The 12,049-nt window shown below is 32.2% G+C and overlaps 1 protein-coding gene across 1 annotated transcript in view; it reads right to left on the bottom strand.

The window, feature by feature from the left end:
• Window positions 1-12,049, bottom strand: part of LOC145332084 (post-GPI attachment to proteins factor 6-like) — a 97,478-nt gene that overhangs the window by 55,206 nt on the left and 30,223 nt on the right. Inside the window, exons 2-7 of the mRNA XM_080177016.1 lie at window positions 8,646-8,824; window positions 8,421-8,491; window positions 7,023-7,117; window positions 6,789-6,890; window positions 4,423-4,511; window positions 1,511-1,557 (exon numbers count right to left, since the gene is read on the bottom strand). Of these exons, the coding sequence (XP_080033142.1) occupies window positions 1,511-1,557; window positions 4,423-4,511; window positions 6,789-6,890; window positions 7,023-7,117; window positions 8,421-8,491; window positions 8,646-8,805 (564 nt within the window). The 5' untranslated portion in view covers window positions 8,806-8,824. The remainder of the gene's footprint in view (window positions 1-1,510; window positions 1,558-4,422; window positions 4,512-6,788; window positions 6,891-7,022; window positions 7,118-8,420; window positions 8,492-8,645; window positions 8,825-12,049) is intronic.

Here is a 12,049-nt window from a genome sequence, read left to right as displayed (position 1 = left end):
GCAAAAAAAGCATAAAATACTCAACACCATTCGCTTCTATAAGAATAATCAGGCTTTTTTACAGATTTTCCTATTTAGTCAACGGATACTTTGTTTTAGGAATTCTTCCGTGAGATTCCTCTTTTATTCATGCAAAGGTACGCCCAAAAAAAAACTCTATGGTCTATAGAGCTCCTAGATGAGGGCGCAGCAGCTAATTTTGAATATGTTTCTGATTAAAATGATCATCTAGGGTTAATTTCTATTTGATAAAAACTGCAATTAATGTCCATTTTGCCTTGTCCGTCGGTTTGTCGTTCATGCTCTGAATGATATTAAAATTTGCTTGGCTGTTTTCAGAGAAAGAAGTTGGATATTTTGTAAAGATTTTGCTACAAATTTCGGTGTCCGTCGGTCTATCTGTAATGCTCTTAAGGTCATTGAAGTTCTTTAGAGAAATGTCTTTTTTTCTGTGAATATCTTGTTAACCAATTACCTTCTACTAAACAACTTTTATGTCTGTATGTCTTTTACTTTCGTTTTTATAAAAGAAATTTGTTTTAAATTTGTAGCTTTGATACTTATAGATGTTGTCATCCTTGTATATGCTCCAACTATCCCAAATTCAATTTCTTTATCTCATACCATTGCAATAAAAAGATTTATTTATGTTTAGTTATTATAAAGCTAACAAATAACATTACAAAGTTTTGCCATAATAGCTTTTAATAAACATAAAGAAAAAAGTTTTCGCATAAATACTTCTGTAGCAATAAAATACAGGGATCTATAGGGATAAGACAATGGCCTATAAATTAATGTACATCCCCAATGATGACGCACAAAATTACCCCTTCTGTAAATTAAAATTAGTGGTTGAAACGTTTGAACATTTAACATAATGAAAACTTAGTAAAAGTCCACAAAGTTGTTAAGCCAACGAATAAGAAAACGTCATCATAAAACTTTGGGGACTAGTGTAAGAAACAGCACCATATTCCCTTTCTCTATCATAATAAAATACCAGGGAAACAAGTATAGTTATTTCCATAGTAAGCGTAGAAACAAAGTTTTTAATTAAAATAACATAAAGTTAGCATAAGTATTCGACAGTTAAAGTAGACATATTTTCATTAATATTTTTCAATAACGCTACAGAAGAGGAATAAAAAGTCTTTTTTTTCAATACGTAAACTTAATAAATCACATAGAATGACTTATAGTTAAGCTGCTCATAAAATGTTAGGGAAGATATAGTCAATTTACCTAACTGACTTGAAATTATGTTTGGACATATAGGAAAAGGTCTAATCTATGTAATAGATGCATTATCAATTAGAATGATAACCCTTAAATAACTCTGTAATTGTCTAAATCATTGCCCTTTATGAAATTAACGTTCTTGTTAAAAATGATTTGTAAGGGCTAGTGAACCATAAAGTGACGATATTCTCCCTCTTATTCTCATTTATTTTGAAATTAATTGTTTTTTTATTGTTCGACAGGCACTTTGTGTAAAACCAGCACTCACCTGAACAACTGCATATTCTGCTACTAAATTCAGTTCTGTAGTACATCCTAAAAATAAAAATAAAACATGTTATTAAAAGCGAAGCTTTTCTATAATTAGGGTCAGTCGGTCCGTCCGTCCGAGACAGATAGCTTTTATTCGTTAATTTAGGCATGTTAGAATTGTCCTATCGATTTTAAACTTTGCATGGTGATTCCTGTAGTAGTTAGGTACGATTTAGAAAGCAATTCTATAATCATTACCAGAATGTCTGTACGTCCATTTTAAACATGTTGATTTTCTACTATATTAACAACAAATTTTTATGTGATCTAATCATCCGTTTAGTCTGATTTTTTGTATATTGATTCCTGGGAAAACACAGAACAATGTTATAAGCAAAGCAACTCTATAATAAAGTTCTAAAAATGTAAGTATGTCCATAAACATTATCCTGTATCAAGCAGTTTTTCAACAAAGTCACTTACAAAAGCTTCGACTCTTATACTTTTATATTCTGATTATTCAGTTTAGACACAATACAAGTGTTAATGTCAGTTTTGTCCTACCGTTTCAGTGTTTCGCTTTTATGGATGTTGTCATCCTTGTTAAACATATTTCCACAAAAAATCTTTACATAGACAAATGATTCGATGGATGATAAATTGTTGTACATCCTCTATGATGATAAACAAAATTACCCACTTTGCAGATTAAAATGATTGATGTCAATAAATATATCTATTTATTTATCCGTCTATAATGAGATTATTTTGTTTGTCTATTAAGATCTCCCTAACTACTAAACCAACTATTAAGTTTTCAAGTTGTGAAATCTTCACACTAACTGACACAAGATGGTTTAAAGCAATTTCATCTTTGAATTTTACTTTTGAGGCTATATTACTCTGTTCTTTTCCCTAGCAGCTAAGAGCACAGTCGCTAGTCTTATAAATATTTTACCAATAAATTTTATTATCTATCTATTTTTAAAAGCGAAGCTTTTCTATAAATAGAGTCGATCCGTCTGTATGTCCGTTACGGATAGCTTTTTTCGTTTATTTAGGCATGTTAGAATTGGGTTTCTCGATTTCAAACTCTGCATGGTGATTCCTGTAGTAGTTAGGTACGATTTAGATAGCGTAGCAACTCTATATTCATTACCAGAATGTCCGTACGCCCATTTTAAACATGTTGATTTATTTCTTTTTTAACAACAAATTTTTATGTGATCTATATCTGATTGATCTGATTTTTAGTATATTGATTCCTGAGACAACAAAGTGCAATATTATAAGCAAAGCATTCTATTATCAAATCCTAAAAATGTAAGTAAGTCCATAAACATTATCCTGTATCAAGCAGTTTTTCAAAAAAAATTTACTCACAATTTTGCTTCCACTCTCATACATTTATATTCTGATTATTCAGTTCTGACTCTATACAAGTGTTAACGTCCGTTTGTCCTACTGTTTCAGTGCTTCGCTTAATGGATGTTGTCATCCTTGTTAAAGAAAGAACTATGGGGATCTTTAGGGATAAGACAATGGATAATTAATTCATGTAAAAATTTATAAACAAAATTAACAATTCTTCAGATCAAAACTATTGGTTAAAAAGTTCCAACACTACTTGAATGGATCCAATCAATTAAAATTCAGCAAAAGTGGCCAAAGTTCTTGGACCAAATTAATGATAAAGCTTTGGGTACCACTGTAATTAATAACAGTCCAATGTCCCCTCCCTCCCCTGCAGATCTATCTATCTCTATATTTTATTGACACCCGCTGTCATCAGATAATAAATATTCTCTTTATGATGTTGGACACCCAACAAACCAGAAGGAAAATATATATATAAATCTAATCTTGGCCGAGCATTGCGTCATAATAAAAGATGTTAATAATGATTAATACTGTTGCTATATCAGGAGCGCGACATAAATAGGTTAATGTATTTTAAATGCCTCAGACCAGAACAGGCGCAACCCATTTCCATTCACAGTTAGGACTTCCTGACAAAGGTCGTACAATTATTGATTAGATCTCGTAGTGAATTTCGTCCTTTATAGGCTATCTGATGTTAAATATTGCTTTGTTTATTTTTAACTTTTTTCACTTATATCACTTTTTTCTTAATCGTGATTATTTCAAATCATGTATCACACCGACAGACCAATCAACCGGTATGTAAGATTTGAAGATTAGATTAAAACGATCTTTTTCTGGAAGTCTTATAAGATATATCTCTCGTTTCTAATTTATAAGCCAACAAAGGAGATAACGTGTTTATAAAACTTTGGGGACCAGATAAATTTACAATTTCATGTCCACTTCCTTCCAGGGTTTATAAAAGATCTTTTTTTAAAAAAAAAGAGTTATTTTAGCTATTTTTCATGATTTTCACTTTTGTCTAAAAAAAATTTGCTATTTATAATTCAGCTTGATACTGTATGAAGACTAGTAGGTTGTCTTCTGGTGTTGACATATTTCTGGAAAATTCTTATTTCAATTATTTTTATACTCTTCTTTCTATATACCACGGAGGGAGGGGACATTGGGCTGTTATTATACACTAGTCCCCAAAGTTTTATAATATTCATTAGCTTAACAACAATAAAGACTTCTAATTTCTAAAATTCTAATTGGTTGATTCTTTAAGTATAGTGTCCAAATGTTTCAACCACTAATTGTAATCTACAAAAGGGGCAATTTTGAGCATTAAAATTGGATATGTACATCAATTTATCGTCCATTGTCTTATCCCTTTACATCCCTGCTTCTTTCTACATATATTATTCTTTTCTCTGGTTTACATTTTATATTTTAACATTTTAAACTTTTAACATATTAGATTGATAATAAAACATTTTAATTGACCAATGGTAGGCCAGTATGATGTCATTTTTTAAAGGCACTATAAAAAGCTTTTACCTTTCGGATCATGTGGACTGATGCCTGCCATAATATACCAGTTTCCAGGCCTGGGACCAAATACTCGGAAATCTCCGCGGGTACCAATTCTGAAAAATTTTAAATGAATCTATTCAAAGATACTATATCTGGGGGGCTCTCCTAACCTAACCATTATTCTAATCTAAATTAAGAATGGACTAAAAATCTCAACAGGTTTGTTTGTAATCAAAAATTTTAAGGCTACATTTCTATACCTAAAGTAGACTCTTGATTTAATTAGAATATTTACTTATCGCAACGTATCATAGACAGCTTTCCGCGGATAATAAAGTGAAAAATTATAACATTAAAAACAGTTTTGTTAGCCTCGAGGGATTAAAGGCCAAGGCTAAAAATCGTGGAATTTTTCTGTAATACGATGCTAAACATGATTTTTTTTAGTATGGCTGAGAACCGGTTCTAATCCAGCGGATATTAGTCAGAATATGCTAATGCTAATGTCGTATGGGTGAGTTGCACCTGGACTGAACAGTCAGCTTGTCAACTCAAGGCCAGACTTTTGGTCCTTCACCTCATACCCGTGGTACAGTACATTACTAGAGATCCTAACTGTGCATGGTAATGAGTTGCGCCTGTTTGGGGCCAAGGCATTCCCAATACTCTAATTTTTTATGTCCTGTGCCGAACAAAGCAGGTAGGTACCATTATTAACGTCTTTGGTATGACGCATTTAATCAGAATAGAAGCCCTACTGAAAATTAGATAAGAATCTAGAAGAAAGCATTTCATTTTAACAAGGTATAAACTTTTTTCTCTTCCATGTTTGTTTTATTTTTCAATTTGTTCTAAATCCTGCAATAATATCCTTCTTATACACAATATGCTGCTAAGAAACAACCATAAAATTGATATGTTTTTACTTGTTGAAACTATTATACAAGATTTTCAATGAAATTAACACTTATTAAGGTATTTTGATTCAAATACTTTACTCAAGAATGAAAATTTGTAGATGATTGGCTAAAGGAGGAAGCAGCTTATAGCACCTAATAAAAATGATGTCATACAATACAAATGACTAATTATAGGCCACTATACATTGTAATTGACCAAGAGTAAAAGGTATACTGGCCTATCATTGGTCATTTGTAATGTATGACGTCATTTTCATTAGGCACTATAAGCTGCTTCTAAATAAAGATCACAATTTTCTTGTCTTGTCATTTTAGCTATTTTTAAAGAGTTCATAATTGTAGGAACACCCCCCTTCATTCATGGGTTGTTTTTCTATCATATTTTTTTGATAGATTTTGCTGTTTTTTTTTCACAGTAAATCTATTTGCATAAAATTTTGCTAAAATCATGTAGTAACAGAAAACATAAAAATGAAGTTAACAAAATTTTAGCTTTCCGCTTAGTAACCATAACCATATATATAATTTCAAATAAAGAACAAGGATGACAACATCCATAAAAGCGAAGCTCTGAAACAGTAAACCAAACAAACATTAATACTTGTAGTGTGTCAGAACTGAAAAATCAGAACATAACTGTATAAATGTCGAATAAAAATTTTAATTAAATTTGTTGAAAAACTGCTTTAATACAGGATAATGTTTAAGGATACACTTACGTTTTTATAGAGATGATTCGCTTATAACATTGTACATTGTTGTCCTAGGAATCAGTATTCTAAAAATCAAATCAATCGGATAATTTTATCACATACAAATTTGTTGTTAAAAAAGAAAAATCAACATGTTTTAAATGGACGTACGGACATTCTGGTAACGATTATAGAGTTGCTACGCTTTCTCAATCGTACTACTGCAGGAATCACCACGCAAAGTTTGAAATCGATAGGACATTTCTAACATGCCTAAATGAACGAAAAAAGCTATTCGTTACAGACGGACGGACCGTCCCTAATTATAGAAAAATAATAGATTTTTTAGATTTTCGGAAATAAGAAAAATATAAAAAATTGCCATCTCAATGTAATAAATTGACGTAAACCCAGTAAAAGTTAAACAAACAAGGACGAACTTATACCTCTAAATTCTTCCATTGTTTATTTGTTTCATTTGAATCACTCTGGAAACTTCAAAGTAACACCAAAGAAATCTTCACAAGTAAATATTGAGGTCTTCTTCATTTGGAATCCATATTAGTTATAGAGTAGTTTCACTAGGAACAAACATAACTCTATATTGCCTTTAAAAATGATATCATACTGGCCTACCATTGGTCAATTAATAGTTTACTGGCCTACAATTGGTCAATTAAAATGTTTAATGACCTGCCATTGTTAATTTAGTCTGTGTGTTGGCCTATTATTGGTCATTTGTATTGTATGACGTCATTTTTAGAGCTTCCGAACAAACCTGAAGGAGGTATTGTATTGATGGTTAAGATCTGGGACCATTTGTGGCGGGAATTTGCCACCATCCATGGACACAACAGGGAAACCACCAGCTCGCAGCCATCTTAAAAATAAAAAGTTGCCAATTTGACAAAATGATACAAGATGACAAAAAACAATAACAGAAAGATCATATGTTATTGAAAAGAAAATCATTATAAATAGAAAATTGATTTCAGTATGAAAATAAACTTACAATGAGACATTATGATTAGAACAGCCATAGCTCGAGTTTGTATTGAGTCTCCAGGTAGCACTAGCAGTTTGTACAGGTACTCGCCATACCATCATCTAAAATATATAAACTAGGTTTGTAAGAGTTTGTATTGAGTCTCCAGGTAGCACTAGCAGTTTGTACAGGTACTCGCCATACCATCATCTAAAATATATAAACTAGGTTTGTAAGAGTTTGTATTTGAGTCTCCAGGTAGCACTAGCAGTCTGTACAGGTACTCACCATACCATCATCTAAAATATATAAACTAGGTTTGTAAGAGTTTGTATTGAGTCTCCAGGTAGCACTAGCAGTTTGTACAGGTACTCGCCATACCATCATCTAAAATATATAAACTAGGTTTGTAAGAGTTTGTATTGAGTCTCCAGGTAGCACTAGCAGTCTGTACAGGTACTCGCCATACCATCATCTAAAATATATAAACTAGGTTTGTAAGAGTTTGTATTTGAGTCTCCAGGTAGCACTAGCAGTCTGTACAGGTACTCACCATACCATCATCTAAAATATATAAACTAGGTTTGTAAGAGTTTGTATTGAGTCTCCAGGTAGCACTAGAAGTCTGTACAGGTACTCTCCATACCATCATCTGAAATATATAGACTAGGTTTGTAAGAGTTTATATTGAGTCTCCAGGTAGCGCTAGCAGTCTGTACAGGTACTCGCCATACCATCATCTGAAATATATAAACTAGGTTTGTAAGAGTTTGTATTTGAGTCTCCAGGTAGCACTAGCAGTTTGTACAGGTACTCGCCATACCATCATCTGAAATATATAGACTAGGTTTGTAAGAGTTTGTATTGAGTCTCCAGGTAGCACTAGCAGTTTGTACAGGTACTCGCCATACCATCATCTGAAATATATAGACTAGGTTTGTAAGAGTTTGTATTGAGTCTCCGGTTAGAGCTTGCAGTTTGTACAGGTACTCGCCATACCATCATCTGAAATATATAGACTAGGTTTGTAAGACTTTGTATTGAGTCTCCAGGTAGTACTAGAAGTCTGTACAGGTATTCTCCGTACCATCATCTAAAATATATAGACTAGGTTTGTAAGATTTTGTATTTGAGTCTCCAGGTAGCACTAGCAGTCTGTACTAGTACTCGCCATACTATCATCTAAAATATATAGACTAGGTTTGTAAGAGTATGTAGTTGAGTCTCCAGGTAGCACTAGCAGTCTGTACGGGTACTCGCCTTACCATCATCTAAAATATGTTAACTAGGTTTGTAAGAGTTTGTATTGAGTCTCCAAGTAGAACTGGCATTCTATTTTATGACAACTAGGTTTGAAAAAGCTTGTATTCCGTCTTCAGGTAGGAGTCTCTGTACAGTTAAGCTAGGTTTGTTTTGAATGATTACCTGGGCAGTTTTGTATGAATATAATGGAACTATTGTCTTGGTAAACCATTGCTCTTCTATTACTTGAACACCTAAAAAGCAAAATCAAGTTAAGAACAGTAAAATTGCTTCTAAATAACAGAAAAAAACACCAGACTCAAATTTTGTGATGAACAAATTTTAACATCATACCTACTTATTTTTTTTAAATTTCAAATATTTTATAATCCGAGAATAAAAATTTACCTTGCGCCATTTCATTGATTTCCTGTCCATGTACAGAGGATAACAAAACAAGCAGGAACAAGAAAAATACACCATGTAACTTGCTGCCATCTAGTGACTTATTTTGTAACTTCTTTGTCTTGTCTGAATTCCATTTCGATTTCCCTCGTTTTGACTCCATATTATTCCTCTTATAAACCCTAAAAAAAATTGTAGTTAGAATTTTTTACAAATATAGAAATCAATAGAACATTGAAAAATATATCGTTTTCTTTTACACTCTTTTTATGCATACTAGTGGCTTCATCCCTAGTATCTAGAGGCTCTTATTCAAAGATTGAAAAATTAGCCTCAAACCATCATTAGATCTAGGTGGAGCTTTCCTAAAATAGAGAACTTAATAGGTTCAACAGATCTTGAATTCTTTAGACAAAATAACTTTATTTCTTTATATAATAGGATAGTACTCCTTCAAGTTTTCAAATTGATAACTCCTCTGTTTAATAAAATTCATATGTACGGTTGCTTTTCTAATCAAAGAATGCTTGATAGACAGACTGACTAACCACTCTTGTATAGCTGTGCTACCTTGTATATTTTTAGATTACAGTAATCAATTATATGAGAACAGACTTTATTTATAATGAAAAACAAGTATAATTATTGCCATTACAGCGAAGATGAAAAAAGAACGGAGCTGGATCTTTAAATTATTTTAGTGGTAAGCCAGATCGGGGTGCGCCGAATTTCAGCCAATCACAGCGCGGCATTTCATAAAATGCTGTGCTCTCATTGGTGGAAAGTTGGCTCAACCCGATCTGGCTCACCACTAAAATGATTTAGAGATCCAGCTCAGTAAAATAAAGTTATAGAGGGTAAGAAAAAGAAAATGTTACTATGTATGATTGTACTAGCGGCTGCGCCCCTAGCATATATGGTTCCTGTATTTAAAGGGACATGGAATGCAAAAATATCCTAAAACCATTACAAGACTTAATAGTAAAACTAAAAAATAGGCTAAAACATACGTAAAGCTTCACTAAAATTTAGAACCCTATCTGTTCAGTTATTTTCGAAATCTAAAGCTTCAAAAAAATCTTTAGTACTTTATTTAAAAGGATTTGTAAAAACTAAAAAACTAATTTTTGCCAGTATGAAATCAAATTACAAAATATGACAAAAAAATCATACTTAGAGCTATTCTTAGATGAAGGGACGGTATGAAGTACGGAAATACCTTAGAATTATAAAGAAGCTTCGCTTCTAAAAATATTGTCTACATGTTACAGAAACCAGGTTAACATATGTAACAAACAAATACACATAATAATGGATGTAGAATATAAGTGGATATTATGACAGGAGAATAATTGTCGTCAATTTAGGTTGCAATTTCCCCTCGCTTTTATTGGCCGTTTATCCAGTAGGAAGGGAGGAGATGGGTTAAAGGAGGGGGATGGTGGAGATCGTCTTCTTAGCCCACTACAGAGTTTACTTTATTACAGAATATGAAAATCTGGTGTAAGATCCAAGTAATAATATATCCATTGACAAAATATATCGTAACAGACAAATAGTAATAATCTCCTTCCTCCATACAGTAGTATGTTCAATGTAAAAAAAAATATTTTCACAAAAATATTCTACTTAATAGTTTGTTAAAAGTTCTCACAATTCTACGAATCTACATGCTATTCCTTTCCATACTTAATCAAGATTAGACTAGTAATTCAGGGATCCAAATGGATAAGACAATGGCCAATAAATTAATGTACATCCCCAATAATGATGCACAAAGTGACAAAATTAACCCTTTTGTAGATTACAATTAGTTGATGAAATGTTTTGACACACAAATAAATGAATCAACGAATCAAAATTCAATAAAAGTCCCTAAGGTTTTTGAGCCAACTAGAGCCAATTAGAAAATGTTATTATAAGACTTTGGGGATGGAGATGCGATCCCCAATTTTCAAAATTCTTTGAACGTACGAATAAGACTTTTACAGAAATGCTTTGCATCTAGTCTATCCACCTATGTTTAATATAAAGTTTACACCATATAAGAGTAGAATCTAAATATTTGATTGATGTGCCCCTGCAATTATCAAGCACAATTCAGGCACGAGACACAATTACTTTAGCTAGGCCCAAGGCACCTTTTGTATACTTTTATGCATTTATAGGCCTAACTTTACCAATATAATACCATATATGGGTAATGCTAGCCTAATCATGGTAAATTGTATGTGATTTATTAATGTTATATGCTTATTAAAACATTATGTTTATTGTTAAAGTAATCATGTAATCATTTAGTTCAAGTATGTATGCCTACAACCATAGTTTGATTTACGTCACAAGTTAACATACAGACACTTTATTAAACAGACAAACGCTTAGATCCTTATTATTAGTTGATGTTATAGCTGGCACTTCTTAAAATATCTCAGTTATTTATTGACTCTCTAATCATCAAGTTCTTCTGGCTTTAAAAGGTAATGACTTAGTTGTTTGGCATGCATTGTAGTTTAAATTTAGGACCCTCAGTACTTAGCATGAATTGAGCTTAGGCCTTATGTTAGAATTCTAACACTTAGCACGATTCAATGCTTAGGACTTGGGGCACTTTTCTGTCCTACACTACTTATGATTATTATCACTTATCCTGTAAATATTTTCATACTTAACTTATTCACTTGTAATGTAAATACACTTTATAAAACCATCTTCCTTCTTGAGTGCTTAATATACTTATATAATACCGATCGAATATCATAACCAACCATTTATTCTTAGTTTAAAGCAATATAATACCTCGCGTGGGTCTTTTGTTGAACTACCACTAGCTCAACCAAATTCGTATTATACTTGTGGGAATAGAGGGATAAGCATTCTAAATTGACGAACCGACGATGAGAATGTCTATGTGTATTGCAATAAAAGTAGGATTTTTAGTAGTACTCATAGAAGAGCGATCTCCATACCATAATATTGGACAAGCGCCCCATTCGCACTACCAGGGACTAGTGTAATAAAGAGCCCAATGTTCTATCCCTCACTGCTAGATAATAGTTCATTTTGTTATTTTTCATGTTATTTTCTTCTGTATATGTATAATTTATTTATAATAATATTACATATTACTGTATGGTCTTTTTCCCATTATTGGTTGTTCATTTCCTACTCTAGATATTCTCAGCAATAAAGGAATAGAAACTTATTTCTTGTATTCCTCCGAAACCGATTGATATCCGTTAGATTAGAACCGGTTCTCATCCATACGAAAAAACTATGTCTAGCATCGTATTATATCAAGTTTTCTACGAATATAAAAATGTACAATCATAAGATTAAAACCAGTTTTTTTAGCCCTGAGGTGCCAAAGGCACGGGCTATATCCGCGGAAAGCTGTTTATAATACG

This window comes from Acartia tonsa, chromosome 11 (assembly GCF_053477335.1).
Source record: "Acartia tonsa isolate MP-2025a chromosome 11, ASM5347733v1, whole genome shotgun sequence".
NCBI classification, from domain to species: domain Eukaryota; kingdom Metazoa; phylum Arthropoda; class Copepoda; order Calanoida; family Acartiidae; genus Acartia; species Acartia tonsa.
This window is presented reverse-complemented; position numbering and strand designations above follow the sequence as displayed.